This window comes from Capra hircus, chromosome 18 (assembly GCF_001704415.2).
Source record: "Capra hircus breed San Clemente chromosome 18, ASM170441v1, whole genome shotgun sequence".
Lineage (NCBI taxonomy): Eukaryota > Metazoa > Chordata > Mammalia > Artiodactyla > Bovidae > Capra > Capra hircus.
The window spans coordinates 54382752-54408604 of NC_030825.1; the positions used below are offsets into that span (position 1 = coordinate 54382752).

A 25853-nucleotide genomic window follows, 5' to 3' on the forward strand; every position below is an offset into this window, starting at 1 on the left:
ACATTTTAAAGTCCCCGACTGGCCACAGCATCTCCAACCCTTCCTCCCCACCCTTGATGATCCTGCAAATTTCAGTGATCTCCAACGTCTCCATAAAACTCCAGTGACTTCATCTGACCCAATACTGATTAATACTAACAGCAAAAAGACCCTGATGCTGGGAAAGACTGAAAGTAGGAGGAGAAGAGGACGACAGAGGATGAGATGGTTGGATGGCATCACCAACTCAATGGACATGAGTTTGAGTAAGCTCTGGGAGTTGGTGATGGACAGGGAGGCCTGGCGTGCTGCAGTCCATGGGGTTGCAAAGAGTGAGACACGACTGAGTGATTGAACTGAACAGCTCCACATTTTCCACCAAACTCCTATATATTTCCACAACCTCACTCACTTCTCCAACACCCACCAAAATTTGACTGATCCCTGCAATACCCTCGGTGTCCCAATAATCCACTGGTAATCCAAAATCTCTTCCTGATCCCAACAGCTCCCTAATAGTCAGTGTCCCTCCCTTCCTGCTCCCATCACAGATCTTAAATGAAACTGACAATTTCACTTCAAATCCCACTCCTCTCTTGAGTCGTTTTAGGGGCAGCACTGCCATTCCTTCCAGTCACCAGGCTGCAGATTTTGGTGTTTCCCTAGATTTCTGCCATTTCTCTTCACTCCCTGATTACAATCCCCAAGTCTTTTGCATTCTGTCACCCGAATTCCTCTATTCCAGTCCATTCCTCTTTGCAGTCTCCGTTGAAAGTCCTCTCCTGCTTGGACTCTCCCTGTATCAGCCTTGTCTCTGCTCTCCCAGACCCATGTCTCACCCTTCTATCTACACTACACTTCGGATCTAGAGAGGTCTTTCTAAAGCACAAATACGATCAGGGCCGGCCCACCACTGTTCAAAGCCCATCCACGGCCTCCCTAGGGCTCTCAGGACAGAGTTCAACCCTAGGTAATCTGTTTCTGTCAACTTCTCTTTCCAGCCTTATCTGTTGCCACTGACTCCTCACACCATGTCTCAAAAATGAGGTTTGAGCATCTACCCCAACACATCACACTCTCTCTCGCTCTTGGATCTTTTCACACCCTGTTCCCTCTGCTTGGAATGCCTTACTACTCTGTTCTTGACCGTTTATGAGCCAGAGCTCAGGAGCTCTGTCAGTCCTCTGGGCTCCCCCATCTGGGCTGTCATTCCCTGAGGAAGGCATCTGTCTCTCCCATGGAGTATCCAGCCCTGGGAGAGTAAATCTGGGGTCACTTGGTGGCTCCTGTGTCCCCCGCACAGGGCTGGGCTGCACTTCAGGAGTTGTTTGATGGCCAGATGAATGAATAAAGGAACAGATGGGAGAGACTATGGCGGGCAATGTCTGGGTTCACAGCAAAGTGCTACAGTCCTGACTCTGAGGTCCTGGCAACAGTCGTGGTGAACAAATGACTGAGTGACTCACCCAAATGCCCTGGGGAAATTTTATTTAGAGCAGCTGTCTTCCTCTTCTACCCCTGTCCTCTAGGGGCAGAAAGCAAACCTACAGTGAAAAAAAAAAAAAAAAAAATCAAGCCATAACTCTGTATAAGGGGAAACCTGCTGGCTACCTGCTTGAGGAAGGGGGCTAGGGGGCCTCAGTCATCCTGGTCCTCATCCTCATCTTCCTCTTCATCTTCTTCCTCTTCCTCCGCAGCCGCCAGGGCCTGCTCCTGGGCAGCCTTCAGGGCCTGCTCCTCCTCCACTGTGGGGTCGCTCATCTCTATAGTGTCCGGGCCGCTGGGGTACTCGTGCTGAATGGGGGCTGGCAGGGATGGGTTGAAGTTCTCAGGACTGTACTTGTGGCCCCAGCCGATGTAGATGTTCTCAAATTTCCTGGAGGGGCGGAGAGATGCTGGCGAGGCCTCCCTCAAAGACCCCAGCCTGGACTCGTGCTAAAGGTGGGACCCAACGTAGGCACAGCATGCCTGCAGAGCTGTGGGCGGTAGAGAGCAATGTGCCCGCCAGGGTTCCCTGTTCGTTTGTTCTTTCACTACTTCCTGGGCATCTTCCTACCTGCCAGACTGTGTCCAGAGCTGCAATGTCTAATAGCACACACAGCTGGCGAGCGCCTGAAACGGGGCTGGCCAGATGGAGGGAGTGAATTTTGAATTTTATTTAATTTTCAGATTTCACTTGTGGTTCTTCTTTGACCTGTTGATTGTTCAGGACTGTGCTGTTTAATTCCTACATACTTGTGAATTTCCCAAATTTCCTTTTTTTAAGAGAATTTTTGCTGTTGTTGTGGACTAATTTTTTTTTTAATCGTGATTTAATTTTTTACAATACCGCTTCTATTTTATGTTTTGGTTTTTTTGTCTTCAAGCCCTGTGAGATCTTAGCTTCCCAAAGGGATCGAACCTGCACCCTCTCCATTGGAAGCTCAGAGTCTTAACCACTGTGCCACCAGGGAAGTCCCTCAAATTTCCTTCTTTGATTGATTTCTAATTTTATTCCAGTGTGGTAAGAGAAGATATTTTATATGATTAATCTTTCTAAATTTATCATTTGGTCTATCCTGGGGAATGTTCCATATGCACTTGAAGGTGTGTTCTGCTGTTGTTGGATAGTGTGGATTTTATTTAACGTTAATTAATCTAAATTATAAAACCAATACTTCATTTATTGGAAGACATCCAAGTATGTCTGGGACAACTTGGGCACGTGAATCTACTTTTTCAACTGTAAATGTTGTGAAATCTGAATACAAGTCAAGTATTTCTGATAAAAATTTAGTACCTAAGGGACTTCCCTAGCAAGCCAGTGGTTAAGACTCTACATTTCCAAGGCAGTGGGGTGTGCGTTTGATCTCTGGTTGGGGAACTAAGATCCCACTGGTGTGGAAAAAAAAAAATTCAGCACTTGAACTGAGATCTGCTGCAAGTATAACCTTCACTCCAGATTTTGAGACAGCATGAACAAAATACCAAGTAGCTCATTCACAATTTTTACATTATTGACTTCAAGTTGTAGTAAGAATAGTCAGGATATTTGGAGTTGAATACATTATTAAATGAATTTTGCCTATCTATTTTTATTTCTTGAATGTGGCTACTAGAAAGTTTAAAATGACATATGTGGCTCATATTTTATATACATTGGCCAGCACTGGTTTAACTGTGAGAGCCTAGCAGTGAACAAATTAGACAAGAATTAGAATTGCTGGCAGAAACCAAAGCAATATTGTAAAGCAATTATCCTTAAATTAAAAACAAATCAATGTTAAAAAAAAAGAATTAGAATTGCTGCTGCGGTGCCTACATTCCAGAGGGAGGAGACTAATAATCAAGGACAGCAATTGGTTGGGTCCCAGCCCCACCAACTCACCTCTCCCCAGACTTTTAATGGGTGAAGCAAAAAGGAGTAAGTGCGAGAAAAGGGAAGAGACTGAGAGACAGGGAGAGAACCAGAGAGTTTGTCCTGGTGAGCAGTTTGGATTTGACCTTATTTTTCACAGCCTTGCTGTTCCCTCGAGAATCCTTTTCCTCCAAATGGCTTTGTCAGAGGCTTCAAAAATCACTGCTTCCTTGGAAACCCCTGACCTCTGCCAGCCCTGGTTCCTGGGGTCCAGGAACCAGCGCCTCACTCAGGAGGCTGCACTTGCTAGGAAGGCAGAGTCTTGGGCTCCAGCCCAGACCTGCTGCTGCTGCTGCTGCTAAGTCGCTTCAGTCGTGTCTGACTCTGTGTGACCCCAGAGATGGCAGCCCACTAGGCTCTCCCGTCCCTGGGATTCTCCAGGCAAGAACACTGGAGTGGGTTGCCATTTCCTTCTCCAATGCATGAAAGTGAAAGTGAAGTCGCTCAGTCGTGTTCAACCCTCAGTGACCCCATGGACTGCAGCCTTCCAGGCTCCTCTGTCCATGGGATTTTCCAGGCAAGAGTACTGGAGTGGGGTGCCATTGCCTTCTCCAGACCTAGGGCACCAGAAACTGTGCTTTAACCAGAGCCCCTGGTGAGTCCTATCCACTCGCAGTTTAGGGAGCTCTGGTCTAGAATGTCCTCCTGGGGAGCTCCCTGGAGGCCCAGTGGTTAGGACACAGTGCTTTCACTGCCAGGACCTGATTCCGTCCCTGGTCAAGGAACTAAGATCCTGCACGTCTCTCGGCCAAAATAAATGAATAAGATGATTTGAATTGTTAAAAAAAACAATAATAAAAGAAGGGGAATGTCCCCTAGTTACTTCTCTCTTTCCCTCAAAGATTTCAGATCAAGGCTGCTTTTCCCAGGAATACTTCCTTGATCCCTAGACGTGACAGTTGCGAGCTGTCATCTGTCCCTCCACTCTCTCTAGTGGTACTTCTCTCAGTTTGGAACCAGATATTTGACTGGGGTGGGGATTGGGGTGAGGGAGGGTGAGGCTCCATGTGCAGTTGACAGCTATGTCTCCTCTGCCTGCTCCCAGATTCATATCTGCTTTTTCAACAAAGTGCTTGGGGCCCAGCATACAGCTGGCAAACAGTGACATTCCAGAGTCTTTTATAAAGAACAAAGTGGGGATAGATGGATGCCTGATTGGGTGGTGGATGGGAGGGTGGATGATGGGTGGTTGGGGACACGGGGGTGGAGGATGGGTGGGTGAGAGGAGCTCCAAGTCTGGATCTTTTGCTTTCAGAGGAATGTTGGCAAATCAGGGTGTGGCCAGAAGGGCATTGGTAAAAGAAAATATGTCTCTTCCACGCTTCTGGAAGCGAAAAAGAAATTGCCAAGAATGTGGATAAATTATGAAGATTACATGAAATCCCACCTTTCTTTGTGAATCCCAGTAGCGAACCCCGTGCAGGTTCATCACTGAGATGGAAAAGGAAAAGCTCTGAAAAGTCATCGTGCCATCTGGTGGACAGCGCTGGTAAGTGCATGCCCCGTGAGCAGAAAAGCTGCGATGTACCTGGTGAGAGGCGGAGGGACTGGCTGGAGTGTGTAACTGTGGTGGGAGGATATGGAAGTGACTTTGGCTTGCAGACCTTTTGGAAACGACCGGTGAGGGGATCCTGGTGGGGAAGATTTCTGCCCATAGAGAGAAGATCCTTCAGATTGGAAGAACTGTCCAGGAGACTTAGGGAAGGAGTTAGCTTCCCAGAGATGAGACTCTGTCCCTCTAAAGGCCACCCCAAAGGGGACATCTGAGTCCTCTCTGGCTTCATGCCTCATACAGCACGGAACCCTGGGCCAGGGGGGTCAGATATCCAGGTTTGAATCTTGCAGGTGCTGTGTGACCCTGAGTCAATTCCTCCCCCTTTCTGATCCTCCATTCTGTCATCCCAGAGGCTCACATCCTCTTGGTTTGGGATTTCTTGGTCTGGGATTTTAATCCTAGTGGGACTCCTCGACTCTGAGTGAAGACAGCAGCCTCTAGGGGCTTCCTTAAGGGAGCCGAGCCGATCTTTGCCCACCCTAGAGGGTTGCCCCAGTACGTCAGACTCTGAGGAAGTTGTAGGAGCGCCCTCTGCTGGGAAAAACTAGGAGTAGACCTACTTGCCACTGGCGTATGCATAGGCCCCTGGCCAAAGATTGGAGCGCACGACCGCCACGGAATACTGCGGGCTGAAGGTGCAGGACAGGCGGGCGGTCCACGGTGCCATGTGCATGATTTCTGTAGGGGAGCAGAGAGCACCAGGGAAGTCAGAGACTGGGCTGCAGCCCCCCTCCCCCCTGCAATGCACAGCCCACCGCACCGCCCCCCCCCCCGCCAAGGGAAAGCAGCGAGAAGGATGGGAGGGAGCAAAGAGGGAGGAAGCGGAAGGGCATGAAGGGAACTGTGGGAACCAACAGCTCTGGCTTCCGTGTTTGAACCCTGGCTCTGACCACTCTTTCTGTGTGGCCCGAGGAAGCCACTCCACCTCCCTGAGCCTCAGTGATCACACCCAGGCAATGGAGACACTCACCTCCTGTGCAGAGTGGCTGGGAGCCCCAAGGGCCCCTGACAGGGGAGCCGCTGTGATTCCCCTTCTAGGTTGGCTGTCAGTTTGAACCAGGGCTCAGAGGACGGAGTACTGGCTCCAGACCCATGGAAATCTGCGTTCACATCCTCACTCTGTCTGCTCACCCACTCTCAGGCTCTCCTCCTTCCTCCCTTCAGGTACCTGAGGTCCCAGCCTCAGGAAATTCCTGTCCAGTCTTCCAACATCCAGCTCAAGGCCTGCCTCCTCTGGGGAGGCCGCCCTCGCTCTCGCTCCCTTTTTCCAAGCCCACGTGGGACTCGAAAGACCACGTGTTACCATCTGGGCCATTGCATGGGCCAGATACGGCTCACAAGACGGACGTGCTCCTACAACCCTATGGGCTGCCCATTTTATAGATGAGAATGTAACAGAGGCTCAGAGAGGCTCTGTGTGGGGCTGTTACCTGCGTCTTCTGAGAGTGGGGTCAGCAGCGGGGGCCCGACCTCCTGCTCCACTTCCTCTACGCCCTCATCTGCCTTCTCTTCCTCCTCCCCCAACTCCTCCTCTTCTTCTGTCTTCTGCAAAGGGTTCACCCAAGTGCAGCGGCCCTGCAGGTGGGGAGGAGGAGGTCAGCTGGTAGCCACAGGGAACAGCCCGGGCTCTGTTCCCTGGGAGGCGGTGAAGGGCCAGGCAGGATGTTGGGGACCAGGCCTACTCCCAGGGAGCCAGGTGTGGGTAAAGTTCAGGGTGAGTTGCACAGGCAGGAGGGCGGGGTGGACTGGGCCGAGACAGCTGCTGCGGTGAGACCGGAACCCCTCCTGTCTCAGCCTCTGTGGGCTCTGTTTAGGCAGCCATCCATCCATCCATTCATTGTATATTTAAGGAGCACCTACTATATACACTCACTGCTCCTGGCGCTGGAGTTACGTCCTTGAGAAAAAGAGACCTCCACATCTCTGCCCTTGTGGAGCTGACATCCCACAGCCCACATGATGCTCTGTTTGCTCGTCTGTGAAATGGGGGTGTCATGGGTGCCTCTCTCATTGGATTATCGTTGGGTTGAAGGAAGTACTGAAGAGTCAGTAAATGGTTGTTGAATGAATGAGTGAACCAAAGTGCAGAGCATACAGCAGACCTCAGCTGCAGCAACTGAATGGGGATGGCCATGATCGGTTCAGTTCAGCTCAGTCGCTCAGTCGTGTCCGACTCTCTGCGACCCTGTGAACTGCAGCACGCCAGGCCTCCCTGTCCATCACCAACTCCCGGAGTTCACTCAAACTCACAGCCATCGAGTCCGTGATGCCATCCAGCCATCTCATCCTCTGTCTCCCCTTCTCCTCCTGCCCCCAATCCCTCCCAGCATCAGAGTCTTTTCCAGTGAGTCAACTCTTCGCACGAGGTGGCCAACGTACTGGAGTTTCAGCTTCAGCATCATTCCTTCCAAAGAAATCCCAGGGCTGATCTCCCTCAGAATGGACTGGTTGGATCTCCTTGCAGTCCAAGAGATTCTCAAGAGTCTTCTCCAACACCACAGTGCAAAAGCATCAATTCTTCAGTGCTCAGCTTTCTACACAGTCCAACTCTCACATCTATACATGACCACTGAAAAAACCATAGCCTTGACTAGACGGGCCTTTGTTGGCAAAGTAATGTCTCTGCTTTTCAATATGCTATCTAGGTTGGTCATAACTTTTCTTCCAAGGAGAAAGTGTCTTTTAATTTCATGGCTGCAGTTGCCATCTTCAGTGATTTTGGAGCCCAGAAAAATAAAGTCTGACACTGTTTCCCCATCTATTTGCCATGAAGTGATGGGACCAGATGCCATGATCTTCGTTTTCTAAATGTTGAGCTTTAAGCCAACTTTTTCCCTCTCCTCTTTCACTTTCATCAAGAGGCTTTTGAGTTCCTCTTCACTTTCTGCCATCAGGGTGGTGTCATCTGCATATCTGAGGTTATTGACATTTCTCCCGGCAATCTTGATTCCAGCTTGTGCTTCTTCCACTCTAGTAAAGTGATGTGTGCTTCTTCACACGCTAGCAAAGTAATGCTCAAAATTCTCCAAGCCAGGCTTCAACAATACGTGAACCGTGAACTTCCAGATGTTCAAGCTGGTTTTCGAAAAGGCAGAGGAACCAGAGATCAAATTGCCAACATCTGATGGATCATGGAAAAAGCAAGGGAGTTCCAGAAAAACATCTATTTCTGCTTTATTGACTATGCCAAAGCCTTTGACTGTGTGGATCACAATAAACTGTGGAAAATGCTGAAAGAGATGGGAATACCAGACCATCTGACCTGCCTCTTGAGGAACCTACATGCAGGTCAGGAAGCAACAGTTAGAACTGGACATGGAACAACAGACTGGTTCCAAATAGGAAAAGGAGTACGTCAAGGCTGTATATTGTCACCCGGCTTATTTAACTTATATGCAGAGTACATCATGAGAAACGCTGGGCTGGAAGAAGCACAAGCTGGAATGGCCATTATAGCAATCTCAAAAGCGGTTATTCGGAATCCATAATCAATGTTTATCGAATACATGAATAAATAAAAAAGTTCCTAGCACACAACAGGTGCTTCCTTGAATGGATAAATAAATGTATGTAAAGTTCAGACAGACTAGGCATTCAGTAAATGTAGGCCCACCACCTTTTATCCTCACTTTCAAAATTTGGAAAGCTTTGAAAACCAAGTTTTTTCGTGAGTCATTTGGCTGCAGTCCTGACTGACTGATGAGAGGCTTTTCAGTGTTGCTGCAGAAAGTGACACCTTTAAAACTGGGCTGCAGCCCCAGCGCCTCCTTGACGTGTTACGTAATATATGGTATGTGTACTGTGTCATCTTTTTGTGTATTTTTAAAGTATTCTTATTTTCATAAGTACTTTTTGCTTTATTTGCCGTGCCACTTGTCTTGTCAGATCTTAGTTCCCTGACCAGGGATCAAACCCTGGCCCCCAGAAGCCTGGAGTCAGCAAGAATACTGGGAGTGGGTTGCCATTTCCTCCTCCAGAGGATCTTCCCCACGCAGGGATCAAACCCAGGTCTCCTGCATTGCAGGCAGATTCTTTACCGCTGAGTGACCGGGGAAAGCCCCTCCTAAGCACTGGACCACCAGGGAATTCCAATATCACCATTTTCAAATCTGAAAAATTCGGGATTCCAAGAGGCATCTGGTTCCAAAGGGTTCTGACTGGGGACTGTCAACCAGTATCTGTTGAATGAATGAATGGATGGATGCATGGAGGACTGTTACCGGGGACAGATGCCTCGCTGCCATCAGGTGCTCGGTATAGCTAGTTCTGGAATCACACCCGGTTCTACACCCTGACCCGCCACCCCTGGGGCCTGGGCGGCTGGAGTCCCGCCCTCACCTGCGGCAGGATGTGCTGCGTGTGGTGCACCCAGTTGGCCATGGAATCCACTAGCTCGAGGACCGGGATGCCCTCAAAATCGGGGTTCTCCTCATAGGAGTCGCGCCCTGCTCCACCTTCCTCCTCTTCGTCGCCTTCCTCCTCACCAAACTGGTAGAAGCCGAGGGGACTGATGTGCGTGGCGGCTGAGATGCGGGCGATCTGGGCCCGCAGGTAGTTGGCCTCGTTGCCCGGGAAGGGCGGGTAGCTGATGACCGGCGCGTCCAGGTAACCCGTGAAGAACTTCCTGATTTTGCGGGCCTGCACGATCTGGATCGGCGTGACGTGGGGCAGCCGCATCCACGGCCGGCCCGGCTCGTTGCACACAAAATACAGGTACCTATTGGTGCCGGTTCGGCTGTCTTCCTTGGGGATGACGGGCGGCGGCTTCCACGTGGGCTTAGGGACGGTATCCGTGGCCTTGTCCTCGTCCTCGTCGCCCTCCTCCTCGCCATGTGTCTCCATCCCCTCGCCGCCCTCCGTCATCTCCTCCACCTCCTCCTCCTCCGCCTCCTCTTCGCCCTCCCGGAATTCCACCTCGGCCACCAGGTAGCTGCGGCTGAGCCCCAGGACCTTGCCCCAGAAGCGGCAGGTGTGGACGGGCTGCTGCTCCACCAGCTGCTTCAGGGCCATGAAGATGCGGAAACTCTCGTCAGAGCTCAGGCCCACACCGGCCTGCTCGAAGTAGAAGGCCTTCTCCATGATGTTTGGCACCGGGGTCTCAGCCTGCAGCGGGGTGGGGCAGGGGGCAGAAGGCAGAGGGAACCAGGTTGAGGCCCTGCTCCCCATGCTGACTCTCCTAGAGTCCAGAGACTTAAACTACTGGGTAACCCAGTTGCTCAAGCAACCATTTCTGGCCGCGATGTAGGGGTATGCGTGCCAAGGCACGATGATGCTTGCTTAAATTGTACCTGCGAGAGTGCTCAGTTGCTCGGTTGTGTCTGATTCTTTGGCAGCCTCCATGGACTGTAGCCCACCAGTCTCCTCTGTCCATGGCATTCTCCAGGCAAAATACTGGAGTGGGGTTGACATTTCCTCCTCCAGGTGATCTTTCCAGGCCAGGGATCCAACCTGCATTTCCTGCATTGGCAGGCAGATTCTTTACCACTGAGCCACCTGGGAAGCCCTTAAATTGTATAGCTGATGTAAAAGATTTGGGGACAAATGTATTGCGTTTTTTTCTTAAAGTGCATTTCCATATACATAATGCATAATCCATATTCCAAACGCATAATGCATTTCCATTTTCTTCAAAGCTCCATTTGTGAGCTAAGTGTTATTAATAAAAGGAACAAGTCCTGTATTTTCTTTCTAAGAATGCTAGACTGGTTCCTTATTCACAAATATTAGAAGTCCCTCTCCACAGGCGGATTGTATATTCCCACCCCCACCCCTGCACATTCAGGAGTGGTCATGTCACTTGCTCTGACCACTTGAAATGGGAGTGAAAGGGACAAGGTCACACCCAGGCAGGAGCTGTAAGAACCCGTGTGGGGTTTGCTATGCCTTGACTTTCCTGCTCTGCAACTGTGGGAGCCTGAGTCACGGTGGCACCTCCATCACCATTCATCTCAAGCGGCTGATGAGCCGAGCCTCCTAGCCCAGCCTGGATGGGTAGGAAGTGTGAGCGAAAAATAAACTGTGTGATGTTAAGCCGCTGGGCTTGTTGCGCTGTTTGTTACCTCAGCTCGACGCGGCACACCCTGACTAATACTCTATAGGAGGAACACCATGATTTTGAAAGTGATTCCGGCAGTTTCCCGCAACTAAAACACAGGCCAAAAGCTTCTCTGCCTAATCAACGTTTACACCAGCAACTCAGTGGGACAGAGTCAAAACTGAATCCCCAGGCTCACTGGGCTGCCGGCAGGGAAGCTAAGCGAATGAGCAAAGGAAACCCTCTCTGGAGTGTGTGCCTGGCCCATGAGCCAGTGGCCATCACCTCTTTCCGGGAGTGTCTTCCACCCACTTGGCAGTGGAGTGGCCTCACCAACCATGATCAAATTATGTCACCCTGCCCTCTGGTCACTGTTGATTGGGGCAAGTGAGGACAAAATGGCAGCTCAGGCTCGCCTTCTCTCCCCCTGCAATTTGTAACTGGGTGGAGAGAAAGTACAGCTGGTGCCCCCTGCTCAGAGATTACTTCTGTGGGTTGGCTGGGTTTGAACCCAGGTTGGTCTGGCTCCAGAGGCTATAGTCTTAGCCCCTACTCTTTAACTCCTTTATTAACTGTGGAAGCTTCCTTTTTCTTTCTCCCAGTTTCCAGGAAGATCCTATCTATAATCTGAGGGGAAAGATTTCCTACTGGTAACTGGATGGAATTAAAAAAATTAGGAGCAGAGGGGAATCTCCGAATGCCAGCTTGGCCTGGGGTCCAGGTACATTCCTGCCCTTGGGTTCGTTGGGTTCAGTCCACTGAATCAGGACCATCCTCAACCCCCTTCTCCATTGCTTGCTTTCTCCAGGCTGGAGAAGTGGAGAAGTTCCACAGTCACTTTCCCAGCCTCCCTTGCAGCCAGGGATGGTCATGTGACCCAATCTGGCCAATAAGATGCAGGCAGAGATTTTCTGAGGGGCTCCTGATTCACTGATTGATTCACTGGACTGCACTGCCCAGCTTGTGGGATCTTAGTTTCCCAACCAGAGATTGAAGCAGCACCCTCAGCAGTGAAAGGGCCAAGTCCTAACCACTAGACTGCTGAGGAATTTCCTTGCTCCCTGGATTTTTTTAAAAAGGGGGTCAGTGGGTGGGAGGGAATTTCTTGGTGGCCCAGTAGTTAGGACTCAACCCTTTCACTGTGTGGCCTGGGTTCAGTCCCTGGTCAGGGAACAAATATCCCACAAGCTGCATAGCTCAACCAAAAAAAAAAAAAAAGGGGGGGGGTACATACTGAGAAGAGCTCCCCACTCCCCTTTCAGGGCACTGGTGTGGAAATGTGATGTCTGAGGCTGTAGTAGTCATTGTTCAAACATAAAGTGATAAACTCAAGGTACCAAGCGTCAATATGATGATAGCAGAACGGAAGGGAGGGAAGTGCTGGGACTCCCCATGATCTCACAGAAATGCTGCCCCAACTGTACCCACTCTCAGCAAGCGAAGTAACGAAATGTTCTGCTGGACTGCTTGGGCCAAGTCCCTGAAGCCCAAAGTGAGCTTTACTGACTGCCTTGGTCAGGAACAGGGTTTATGCCCAGACTAATATGATCCTGAAAGGTGCTTTCGTGGTTTGGATGGAGTAAGGGTGAGGGACGAAGGGGAGAGAGGGGAGATGATAGCCCTCAGTATCCCTTCGCTGGGGAGCCACCTTGCCAGCCATAGACTGCTTGCACCTGACTGTTAGGTGTGAGAAAAACTATCTTGTCTAAGCCACTCATCTTCATTTCTGTGACATCTATTTCCTGTCTTAAAGTGAGTTCTGTTGACAAACAAGTACAAGAATAATACTAAAGTTTCTTTAAAACTATAAATGTGAGACTAGTGAGGAACTTTTCAAAACAGAGGTGAAGTGATGGGGAGCCAAATCTGCTTTGCAGCGATTGTACACAACAAGCAGGAGAGTCCCAGAACAGAAAACCATCACAGAGCAAGGCACAGAGCAGGGGCTCCAGGAACACACCGGAGTCCACACAGCTGTAAACCAATGGCAGGTGTGGCATCGTCAAAGCAGGGCAAGGACAGCTTTTCCATAAATGCTATTGGGGAGCATAAAAGAAACAGAAATTCTTTCCATTTGAAATAGAAAATGAGAGGAATGAGAGCCCCTCATACAGAAAAATAAATACAAAATGCTGAATAACAAATTCGATTTTCTTCCTAGAATCATGCACAGGCCACAGATACCCACAATAATTTTGCCCTTTTACAAACCTCATATTAGGAATCAGCAAACTAAAATGGACTGGAATGGGTGAATTTAACTCGGATGACCATTATATCTACTACTGCGGGCTGGAATCCCTTAGAAGAAATGGAGTAGCCATCATGGTCAACAGAAGAGTCCGAAATGCAGTACTTGGATGCAATCTCAAAAACAACAGAATGATCTCTGTTCGTTTCCAAGGCAAACCATTCAATATCACAGTTATCCAAGTCTATGCCCCAACCAGTAACGCTGAAGAAGCTGAACGGTTCTATGAAGACCTACAAGACCTTTTGGAACTAACACCCAAAAAGGATGTCCTTTTCATTATAGGGGACTGGAATGCAAAAGTAGGAAGTCAAGAAACACCTGGAGTAACAGGCAAATTTGTCCTTGGAATGCGGAATGAAGCAGGGCAAAGACTAATAGAGTTTTGCCAAAAGAACGCACTGGTCATAGCAAACACCCTCTTCCAACAGCACAAGAGAAGACTCTACACATGGACATCACCAGATGGTCAACACCGAAATCAGATTGATTATATTCTTTGCAGCCAAAGATGGAGAAGCTCTATACAGTCAGCAAAAACAAGACCGGGAGCTGACTGTGGCTCAGATCATGAACTCCTTATTGCCAAATTCAGACTTAAATTGAAGAAAGTAGGGAAAACCACTAGACCATTCAATTATGACCTAAATCAAATCCCTTATGATTATACAGTGGAAGTGAGAAATAGATTTAAGGGACTAGATCTGATAGATAGAGTGCCTGATGAACTATGGATGGAGGTTAGTGACACTGCACAGGAGACAGGGATCAAGACCATCCCCATGGAAAAGAAATGCAAAAAAGCAAAATGGCTGTCTGGGGAGGCCTTACAAATAGCTGTGAAAAGAAGAGAAGCAAAAAGAAAAGGAAAAAAGGAAAGATATAAGCACCTGAATGCAGAGTTCCAAAGAATAGCAAGGAGAGATAAGAAAGCCTTCCTCAGTGATCAATGCAAAGAAATAGAGGAAAGCAATAGAATGGGAAAGACTAGAGATCTCTTCAAGAAAATTAGAGATACCAAGGGAATATTTCATGCAAAGATGGGCTCGATAAAAGACAGAAATGGTATGGACCTAACAGAAGCAGACGATATTAAGAACAGGTGGCAAGAATACAGAGAGAACTGTACAAAAAAGATCTTCATGACCAAGACAATCACGATGGTGTGATCACTCACCTAGAGCCAGACATCCTGGAATGTGAAGTCAAGTGGCCCTTAGAAAGCATCACTACGAACAAAGCTAGTGGAGGTGATGGAATTCCAGTTGAGCTATTTCAAATCCTGAAAGATGATGCTGTGAAAGTGCTGCACTCAATATGCCAGCAAATTTGGAAAACTCAGCAGTGGCCACAGGACTGGAAAAGATCAGTTTTCATTCCGATCCCAAAGAAAAGCAATGACAAAGAATGCTCAAACTACCGCACAATTGCACTCATCTCATATGCTAGTAAAGTAAAGCTCAAAATTCTCCAAGCCAGGCTTTAGCAATACGTGAACCGTGAACTTCCAGATGTTCAAGCTGGTTTTTGAAAAGGCAGAGGAACCAGAGATCAAATTGCCAACATCTGATGGATCATGGAAAAAGCAAGGGAGTTCCAGAAAAACATCTATTTCTGCTTTATTGACTATGCCAAAGCCTTTGACTGTGTGGATCACAATAAACTGTGGAAAATGCTGAAAGAGATGGGAATACCAGACCACCTGACCTGCCTCTTGAGAAACCTATATGCAGGTCAGGAAGCAACAGTTAGAACTGGACATGGAACAACAGACTGGTTCCAAACAGGAAAAGGACTACGTCAAGGCTGTATATTGTCACCCTGCTTATTTAACTTATATGCAGAGAATATCATGAGAAATGCTGGGTTGGAAGAAGCACAAGCTGGAATCAAAATTGCCGGGAGAAATATCAATAACTTCAGATATGCAGATGACACCACCCTGATGGCAGAAAGTGAAGAGGAACTCAAAAGCCTCTTGATGAAAGTGAAAGAGGAGAGGGAAAAAGTTGGCTTAAAGCTCAACATTTAGAAAACGAAGATCATGGCATCTGGTCCCATCACTTCATGGCAAATAGATGGAGAAACAGTGTCAGACTTTATTTTTCTGGGCTCCAAAATCACTGCAGATGGTGACTGCAGCCATGAAATTAAAAGACACTTACTCCTTGGAAGGAAAGTTATGACCAACTTAGATAGCATATTGAAAAGCAGAGACATTACTTTGCCGACAAACGTTGGTCTAGTCAAGGCTATGGTTTTTCCAGTAGTCATGTATGGATGTGAGAGATGGACTGTGAAGAAAGTTGAGCACCGAAGAATTGATGCTTTTGCACTGTGGTGTTGGAGAAGACTGTTGAGAATCCCTTGGACTGTAAGGAGATCCAACCAGTCCATTCTAAAGGAGATCAGTCCTGGGTGTTCATTGGAAGGACTGATGCTAAAGCTGAAACTCCAATACTTTGGCCACCTCATGCGAAGAGCTGACTCATTGGAAAAGACTCTGATGCTGGGAGGGATTAGGGGCAGGAGGAGAAGGGGACGACAGAGGATGAGATGGCTGGATGGCATCACCGACTTGATGGAGGTGAGTTTGAGTGAACTCCGGGAGATGGTGATGGACAGGGAGGCTTGGCGTGCTGTGATTCATGGGGTCACAAAGAGTCCGACACGACTGAGCGACTGAACTGAAAAAAACCCCGCCTCCAAGTTCTAAGGTCTGGGGCCTCTGGTGACTTGGCTTCGAAAAGGGCAGAGCCTCCCTCAGGATTATATTTCAGGGGGTGGAGCCGGGGGTGGAGCCTCCAAAGGCATAGCGTTCTAAGGAGGCGGGGCCATCAGGGACTGGTGATAGATGCGGGTGCGATCTGGAGGAGTTGGGGAGGAAAGGTGCAGTTTTCTGCAGTTTCTCCTTAGAGACTTCGAGACTGCTGATCTAAAATTTAAAACCGTACTTTCAGGTAAAACTGTTCGTGTCTAAGACTTGGATTCCCACCTGCGCTCTGCTCACCCAAGGGCTCATTCCTTGGTCAGATGGTCATTCCCGGTTCTCTCAGCATCTCACCCCATTGTGGCCAGAATCCTAGAATTTCAGAAGCATGAGACGTGAGCACAGACCAACAGCATCTGCAAAGATGGCCGAGATGATAGCCCAGGCTTTGGAGGACACAGCCCTGCCTTCTTCGTCCTGGCTTTTCTAGTTTTGAGCCCTCTAAATCCTTCCTCCATGAACAGGAATAATAAATGGCACTTGCCTTAAGGTCGCTTCAGGGATGACCTGAGCCTACACTCCTAAGCCTAGGAGATGTCAGAATTATCATAAACAGAGAGTTCTCAGCAAATGTTTCTTTATCTTTCTTTCTTTTTGGCTGTACCACAGGGCTTGTGGGATCTTAGTTCCCTGACCAGGAAAGGAACTTGTGCCCCCTGCATTGGAAGAGTAGGGTCTTAACCACTGGACCACAAGGGAAGCCCCCCCAAAATGTTTCTTAAACGAGCGAAAGAACATTTCAGCCAAATTTTAAGCCATCATCCAATGCTGTATCCAATGCAGCAGATACCATCCAATGCAGGAGACGCAGGTTCAGTCCAAGGGTTGGGAAGAGCCCCTGGAGAAGGAAATGGCAACCCACTCCAGTACTCTTGCTGGGAAAGTACCATGGACAGAGGGGCCCGGCGGGCTACAGTCCATAGGGTCACAAAGAGTCAGACACGACTGAGCAACTGAACACAATGCTGGGAAGAAAATCATGGAATTAAATATTCCGAGGATAGTAGAATGTTCATGAGTCGTGGGTGGAAGACTTGTTAGCAGGTCTCAATTTGCAAAAGAGGAAACTGAGTCCAGGGGATAGAAGGCACATTCAGTGTTGAAAAACTCCAGAAGGTAGCAGGCTTCACAGAAAATATCCACGAAACAGTTATTCTGCAGAAAGGAGGAAAGGACGGCAGGAGAAACCAGCCTCTACCTCCATGTGGCGCCGGAGTCAGGTTTCTACAACTTCCCCTCTGCTTCAAACCCTCCGGTGGTGCCCCAGTGGCCTCGGGAGACAGCCCAAACCCCTTAGCCTGGCGTTCAAGGCCCCCAGTGACGGTCCCGCCACTCTGGCTCTTTCTGCCGCTGGGGCCTCCGCACTGGCTCACTCACCGTCTCCTCCTCCATCTCCTGCTCGCCCTCGCCGCTGCCGCTCCGGCTGAACATTGCCTTTTGCCTCTCGGCCATCTCGTAGGTGGGCTGCATCTCCGGGTCGTCCCGAAGCGTATCCAACTTGGGATGGAACCATTCCCACTGAGCGGTGCGGTTCAGCGACTCCAGGAGGAACAAGGGGTCTTCCGGCCTCTGGTTCAGAATCTTGGTCAGCAGGTTCACCAGGTGTTCATACCTGCCTCGGGGAGAGGGGCGTAGGAGGTGGGGGACACTGATCACCCAGCTTGCTGAGCTCGCTGTTGTGTATCTGGCCGTGTCCCCGGCACTGGGGACATCATAGATAAGAGAAAAGGTCCCTGCCCTGATGGACCTGACAGTCTGGTGATAGAGACAGATATTAACCAAATGGGCAAAATACACAAAATATACACAAGTGTGTAGTTACAGGGAGGTAAGCAAAGTCGGGAATGGGGACTGGGAATGCCAGGGATAGGGGATGGTTTGCAGTTTTAAATAGGGAGGCCAGGGAGAGCCTCACTGAGGTGACTTTTAAGCTGAGAGCTGAATGATCTTATTCAGTGAGGGGCAGGGTACTGTGCAAATATTAGAAGGAAGAGTGTTTCAGTTGGAGGGAACAGCATACGCATAGGTCCTGAGACATTTCATGAGTCTAACATAATCTTGATATCAGAACTCAGGGAAAGTAGGAGAAAGGGAAAGTCCATGCCAATCTCATGTAGAACTGTACATGCTGAAATCCCAAGCAAGTGGTGCCTGGCATTCTTAAAAGGATATTATTATTGCTGTTTAGTTGCTCAGTTCTGTCTGAATCTTTGCAACCCTATGGAAAGCCTGTAGGGCACCAGGCTCCTCTGTCCATGGGATTACCTACTCAAGAGTACTGTGGGATTATTCAAATAGTTCTGGAAGTCCTAGCTACAGCAATCAGAGAAGAAAAAGAAACAAAAATAATCCACGTTGGAAAAGAAGATGTAAAGCTCTCCCTGTTTGCAGATGACAAGATACTGTACATAGAAAACCCTAAAGATAGTATCAGAAAATTACTAGAGCTAATCAGTGAATTTAGCAAAGTTGCAGGATACAAAATCAATACACAGAAATCACTTGCATTCCTATATACTAACAATGAAAAATCAGAAAGAGAAATTAAGGAATCAATCCCATTCACCATTGCAACAAAAAGAATTAAATATCTAGGAATAAATTTGCCTAAGGAGACAAAAGAACTGTACACAGAAAATAATAAGACACTAATAAAGAAAGGCAATGCCAAAGAATGCTCAAACTACTGCAAAACTGTACTCATCTCACACGTTAGTAAAGTAATGCTCAAAATTCTCCAAGCCAGGCTTTAGCAATATGTGAACCGTGAACTTCCAGATGTTCAAGCTGGTTTTTGAAAAGGCAGAGGAACCAGAGATCAAATTGCCAACATCTGATGGATCATGGGAAAAGCAAGAGAGTTCCAGAAGAACATCTATTTCTGCTTTATTGACTATGCCAAAGCCCTTGACTGTGTGGATCACAAAAAACTGTGGAAAATGCTGAAAGAGATGGGAATACCAGACCACCTGACCTGCCTCTTGAGAAACCCAAATGCATGTCAGGAAGCAACAGTTAGAATTGGACATGGAACAACAGACTGGTTCCAAATAGGAAAAGGACTACGTCAAGGCTGTATATTGTCACCCTACTTATTTAACTTCTATGCAGAGAATATCATGAGAAACACTGGGCTGGCAGAAGCACAAGCTGGAATCAAAATTGCCAGGAGAAATATCAATAACCTCAGATATGCAGATGACACCACCCTGATGGCAGAAAGTGAAGAGGAACTCAAAAGCCTCTTGATGAAAGTGAAAGAAGAGAGTGAAATGGCATCTGGTCCCATCACTTCATGGCAAATAGATGGAGAGACAGTGGAAACAGTGACAGACTTTATTTTGGGAGGCTCCAAACTCACTGCAGATGGTGACTGCAGCCATGAAATTAAAAGACACTTACTCCTTGAAAGAAAAGTTATGACCAACCTAGACAGCATATTAAAAGCACAGACATTACTTTGCCACAAAGGTCCATCTAGTCAAGGCTATGGTTTTCCCAGTAGTTATGTATGGGTGTGAGAGTTGGACTATAAAGAAAGCTGAGTGCCAAAGAATTGATGCTTTTGAACTGTGGTGTTGGAGAAGACTCTTGAGAGTCCCTTGGACTGCAAGGAGATCCAACCAGTCCATCCTAAAGGATCAGTCCTGAATATTCATTGGAAGGTCTGATGTTGAAGCTGAAACTCCAATACTTTGGCCACCTGATGCAACGAACTGATTCATTGGAAAAGACCCTGATGCTGGGAAAGATTGAAGGTGGGAGTAGAAGGGGACAACAGAGGATGAGGTGGTTGAATGGCATCGCCGACATGATGAACATGAGTTTGAGTAAACCCTGGGAGTTGGTGATGGACAGGGAGGCCTGGTATGCTGCAGCCCATGGGGTCACAAAGAGTCAGACATGACTGAGTGACTGAATTGAACTGAACTGAATGACAGAAATCAAAGATGACATAAACAGAGGGACAGATATTCCATGTTCCTGGATAGGATGAATCAATATTGTGAAAATGACTGTATTACCAAATGCAATCTACAGATTCAATGCAATCCCTGTCAAATTACCAAAGGCATTTTTCATAGAACTAGAACAAAAAATTTCACAATTCATATGGAAACACAAAAGACCGTGAATAGCCAAAGCAGTCCTGAGAAAGAAGAATGGGGCTGGAGGAATCAGCCTTCCTGACTTCAGATTATACTACAAAGCTACAATCATCAAGACAGTATGGCACTGGCACAAAAACAGAAACATAGACCAATCAAACAAGACAGAAAGCCCAGAAATAAACCCAGGCACCTATGGGTACCTTATTTATACAAAGGAGGCAAGAATATATAATTGGGCAAAGACAGCTTCTTCAATAAATGGTGCTGGGAAAACTGGACAGCTACATGTAAAAGGATGAAATTAGATCACTTCCTAACACCACACACAAAGATAAACTCAAAACTGATTAAAGACCTAAATTTAAGACCAGAAACTATAAAACTCTTAGAGGAAAACATAGGCAGAACACTCGATGACATAAATCAAAGCAAGATCCCTAGGACCCACCTCCATGAGAGTAATGGAAATAAAAACAAAAGTAAACAAATGGGACCTGATTAAACTTAAATTTTTTTGCACAACAAAGGAAACTATAAGCAAGGTGAAAAGATAACCCTCAGAATGGGAGAAAATAATAGCAAATGAAACAACTGACAAAGGATTAATTTCCAAAATATACAAGCAGTTCATACAACTCAATGCCAGAAAAACAAACAGCCCAATCAAAAACTGGGGGAAAGACTTAAACAGACATTGCTCCAAAGAAGACATACAGATGGCTAACAAACACATGAAAATATGCTCAATATTGTTCATTAGTAGAGAAATGCAAATCAAAACTACAATGAGATATCATCTCATACTGGTCAGAATGGCCGTCATCAAAAAGTCTACAAACAATAAATGCTGGAGCAGATGTGGGGAAAAGGGAACGCTCTTGCACTGTTGGTGGGAATGTAAATTTATATAGCCACTAAGACGGTATGGAGATTCCTTAAAAAACTAGGAATAAAACCCCATATGACCCATCAATTCCACTCCTAGGCATATACCCTTAGGAAACTAAAATTGAAAAAGACACATGTATCCCATTGTTCATTGCTGCACTATTTACAATAGCTAGAACATGGAAGCAACCTAGATTTCTATCAACAGATGAATGGATAAAGAAACTGTGGTACATATACATAATGTTCCACCTGATTTTAGAAAAGGCAGAGGAACCAGAGATCAAACTGCCAACATCTGCTGGATCATGGAAAAAGCAAGGGAGTTCCAGAAAAACATCTAATTCTGCTTTATTGACTATGCCAAAGCCTTTGACTGTGTGCATCACAATAATCTGTGGAAAATGCTGAAAGAGATGGGAATACCAGACCACCTGACCTTCCTCTTGAGAAACCCATATGCAGGTCAGGAAGCAACAGTTAGAACTGGACATGGAAAAACAGACTGGTTCCAAATAGGAAAAGGAGTATGTCAAGGCTGTATATTGTCACCCTGCTTATTTAACTTATATGCAGAATACATCATGAGAAACACTAGGCTGGAAGAAGCACAAGCTGGAATCAAGATTGCTGGGAGAAATATCAATCACCTCAGATATGCAGATGACACCACCCTGATGGCAGAGAGTGAAGAGGAACTCAAAAGCCTCTTGATGAAAGTGAAAGAGGAGAGGGAAAAAGTTGGCTTAAAGCTCGACATTCAGAAAACGAAGATCATGGCATCTGGTCCCATCACTTCATGGCAAATAGAGTGAGAAACAGTGGAAACAGTGTCAGACTTTATTTTTCTGGGCTCCAAAATCACTGCAGATGGTGACTGTAGCCATGAAATTAAAAGACGCTTACTCCTTGGAAGGAAAGCTATGACCAACCTAGACAGCATATTGAAAAGCAGAGATATTACTTTGCCAACAAAGGTCCGTCTAGTCAAGGCTATGGTTTCTCCAGTGGTCATGTATGGATGTGAGAGTTGGACTGTGAAGAAAGCTGAGCGCTGAAGAATTGATGCTTTTCAACTGTGGTGTTGGAGAAGACTCTTGAGAGTCCCTTGGCCTGCAAGGAGATCCAGCCAGTCCATTCTGAAGAATTAATTCATCACATTAACATGTTAAAAGAGATTATGTGAGATCACCTCAATAGGTGCAGAGAAACTAACATTCAATATCCACTCATGATGTTTAGAAACCTAGGATACTAGGAATAGAATAACATTCTATAATCTCATAAAGAGGAGATGTGTGTAAGCTGCAGCACACACCAAATGTAATGGTGAAAGACTGAATAATTCCCCTATGAGATTGGAAAGGAAGAAGCCTTCTTTTACCACTTCTATAAAATGCACTGGAGATCCCAGTCGATGAAATATGACATGAAAAGGAAAAGAAGCAAAACTACCATGGTTTGCAGATGACATGATTGAGAATGGAGTGTAAAGACCTTGAGCTGAGGGTGTGCCTGGCATGTTGGAGGAATATTGAGGTCATTGTGTCTGGAGCAGAGTGAGGAAGAGGGGTTGAGGTAGGAAAGGAGGCTGGAGTGTTAACAGAACCAGCATGACTTCCATTCCCCTGAGTCAGGCACTATGCTGGGCCCTTGAATGCAATGTTGAATTCTCACCACATACACCTGAGAGAAAATTATGATCCTCACTCTCTGGAAGAGGAAACTGAAGCTTAGAAAAGTTGAGGTCATGAGGTCACCCAGGGGTAGCACAGCCAGGATTGAAAACCAAGTTGGCCTAATTTCTGAGCTACCTGGTGGCTCAGATGGTAAACAGTCTGTCTGCAGCGTGGGAGACGCAAGTTCAATCCCTGGGTTGGGAAGATCCCCTGAAGAAGGAAATGGCAACCCACTCCTTTATTCTTGTCTGGAAAATCCCATGGAGAGAGGAGTCTGGGGGGGCTACAGTCTGTAGAGTCACAAACCGTCAGACATGACTGAGCAACTCCACTTCCACTTTCACTTGGCCTAATTTCAAATCCTGTATGTCTAAGCCTCTTCAGTGTGCAACCATTTGGCAGCAGTGCTGGGTGTGGTTGAGAGCCATCACTGACTTGGGAACGGTAAGAAGGAGAGAGAGCTTTTCAATAGGGGACTTGAGGGAGCTCACTGGTAACCTACTGGTTAGAATTCAGGCTTTCATTGCTATGGCCCAGGCTCAATCCCCAGTCAGGGGGACTGATATTCTGCAAGCCATGTGGCATGACCAAAAAAAAAAAAAAAGGAAAAAGAAAAGACCCATTAAGGGACCTTGAAACTCCCAAGGGCTGGGTGCTGTTGGGGAAGAGCTGTGGGTTATTTATTTATTTTGAGGTTAATTTTGACTAGATTCTAGGATCTGAGGTAGGAGCTGACTAGAGATGATGTTTGGAGAGGGAGGAGGGGTTGAATTACATAGGACCTTGAGGGCTGTTATGAGAAGCAGGAACCTTCTTCTGAAGGCACTGGTGAGCCATGGCAGGCTCTGAGCATGGGAGGAATGGGGGTCAGCTTTGTGCTTGAGCAAGACCTGCTACTCTTCCCAACTCTTTTCTCATTCTCCTGCTTCCTCCCTTGGTTCCAGTTAGACCAGTCTCCTTGCTGTTCCTCAAACACAGCAAGCTCCCAAGCCTTTAAGCTCACTGCGTCCTCAGTTCAGCTCAGTTCCGTCGCTCAGTCGTGTCTGACTCTTTGCGACCCCGTGAATCGCAGCATGCCAGGCCTCCCTTGTCCATCACTGACTCCTGGCGTTCACTCTGTGTCCTATGTCTGGACAATTCTTCCTCCAGTTTACCCATATGGTGCTCTCCCTCACCTCTTTCAGATTCCTGATCAAATGTAACTTCCTCAGAGAGGACTTCCCTGACCTCATACGATTTAACATCCACTCCCATCCCCCTTACTCTGCCCTATCGCTCACCTTAGCTGTTATCACCTTATATTTATTGTCCATTCTCCCACTAGAGTGTCAGCTTCATGAGGACGTGATGAGGGCCTATGACTGCATCTACATGGCCTTGGCAAATGCCTTTCTCAGGCAGGAAATGTTAGTGGATAACAGGGCCTCAGGAGCCAAATCATTTGTGCTGAAATCCTGGATCTACCATAGCTAAGCCGTGTTATTTTGGACATGGGACCTAATTTCTCTGTATCTCAGTTTCCCTCCCTGTGGCTCAGACAGTAAAGAATCCTCCTGCAATGCGGGAGACCTGGGTTCAATCCCTGGGTTAGGAAGATACCCTGGAGAAGGGAATGGCTGCTGCTGCTGTTGCTAAGTCGCTTCAGTCGTGTCCAACTCTGTGTGACCCCATCGACGGCAGCCCACCAGGCTCCCCCGTCCCTGGGATTCTTCAGGCAAGAACACTGGAGTGGGTTGCCATTTCCTTCTCCAATGCATGAAAGTGAAAATTGAAAGTGAAGTCACTCAGTCGTGTCTGACTCTTCACGACCCCATGGACTGCAGCCTACCAGGCTCCGCCGCCCATGAGAAATTTTCCAAGCAAGAGTACTGGAGTGGGATGCCATTGCCTTCTCTGGAAGGGAATGGCTAGCTACTCCAATATTCTTGCCTAGAGAATTCCATAGACAGAGGAGCCTGGCAAGCTACAATCCATGGGGTCATAAAGTCTCCGATTGGACTGAGTGACTTTCACTTTTCTTTCAAAATTGGAACAGATGTGCTAAGCTCAGCCAGGAGAACCAGCTGTTAACCTGTGAATTGCTGGCGCAGTCTGGTAAGTAAATGCTAACTAGTGTTGTTATTTATTCCCTGACTCCCAGTCTGAGTTAGATGCCCCCAGAGGGGTCGCTGGTTCTCAGTGAAGAGCAATCTCGTCTAGACGAGGAGGTGGGGCCCTGGCTGAGGTGTCTCCCTGCCTGGTCCCTCCCTCGCCCCACTCCCGGGGCCCTCTCTCACAGGCTGAGGTCGCTGTTGATGCTGGTCTGCAGCAGGTAAGCCTTGGCGTTCTGCACGGCCAGCTCGCGAGGTTCTGGCTCGGGCAACTCCATATTGAAGGACATGAAGCCCAGCTCAGAGGGCGAGAACTGAAGAGTGGGGTCATCCCTCATGTAGGGCCCATGCTGGGTGCCCGGGCTGAACGGCAGGTCTTCTCTCTGGTACATGGTGAACTGGCCCGGGAGGTCTGCCGCGGGCCCCTGGTAGGCGGACTCCAGTTGCTGGAATAGGCTGCCTTCACTCTGCTGTACCTGCTGCAGCATTAGGCTGCCGCTCTGGCTGGCCTGGAGCCCGCCCTCGCTCAGGTAAGCTTGGGGCTGCATCTCTGCGGGAAAGCCCGGGTTCAGGTAAGGGTCCTCGGCCTGGAAAACCAGGTTCTCGTTTGGGGTCAGGCTGGCCCTCTGTGGCCAGCCACGGAGGTTGCTCCGGTTCGACGGCGCCTCCTGACTGCCGCGCAGGATCTGGGGGCCAAGGCGTATCTGCTGCAGCTCCTCGGGGACCAGGGGTGAGACCTGGGGCCTGCTGAGTTCCCGACTGTGCCGCCGCTCGGAGACCTGCGAGCTCCTACGGCTGGAGGTCGGCTGAGAAGGGGGCTCAGGGTCAGGTGGAGGGTCCCCCATAGTTCAAAGGGATCTCAGACTTCCAGGAAGAAGGCTTGCAGATAGGCAGGCCGGATCAGTGGCCCGTGTTGTGTGCACCCAGCAGCCGCTGGGCTAGCTGCGCCGGTTGCTAGGGACGGAGGGGGCGGGCCGTTACCAGGACAGGGCGCGGGGATGCGCGGCCAAGCAGCTGCTTTTCGCGCAGGCGCAGCCCCATGCCAGAGGGGTTTGCAGTCTTCCCTGGCGAGTTGGAGGGCCTCCTGGGGACGCCCAC

General features: G+C 48.1%; 1 protein-coding gene across 1 annotated transcript; it reads right to left on the reverse strand.

Moving 5' to 3' along the window:
* Positions 333 to 25725, reverse strand: RSPH6A (radial spoke head 6 homolog A). Its single transcript, XM_005692787.3, has 6 exons — positions 24942 to 25725; positions 17364 to 17598; positions 9270 to 10034; positions 6362 to 6506; positions 5492 to 5609; positions 333 to 1855 (listed from the first exon to the last, which is right to left on the reverse strand). The coding sequence occupies exons 1-6, from the start codon at positions 25598 to 25600 to the stop codon at positions 1618 to 1620; spliced, it is 2160 nt and encodes a 719-aa protein (XP_005692844.2). The 5' UTR covers positions 25601 to 25725; the 3' UTR covers positions 333 to 1617.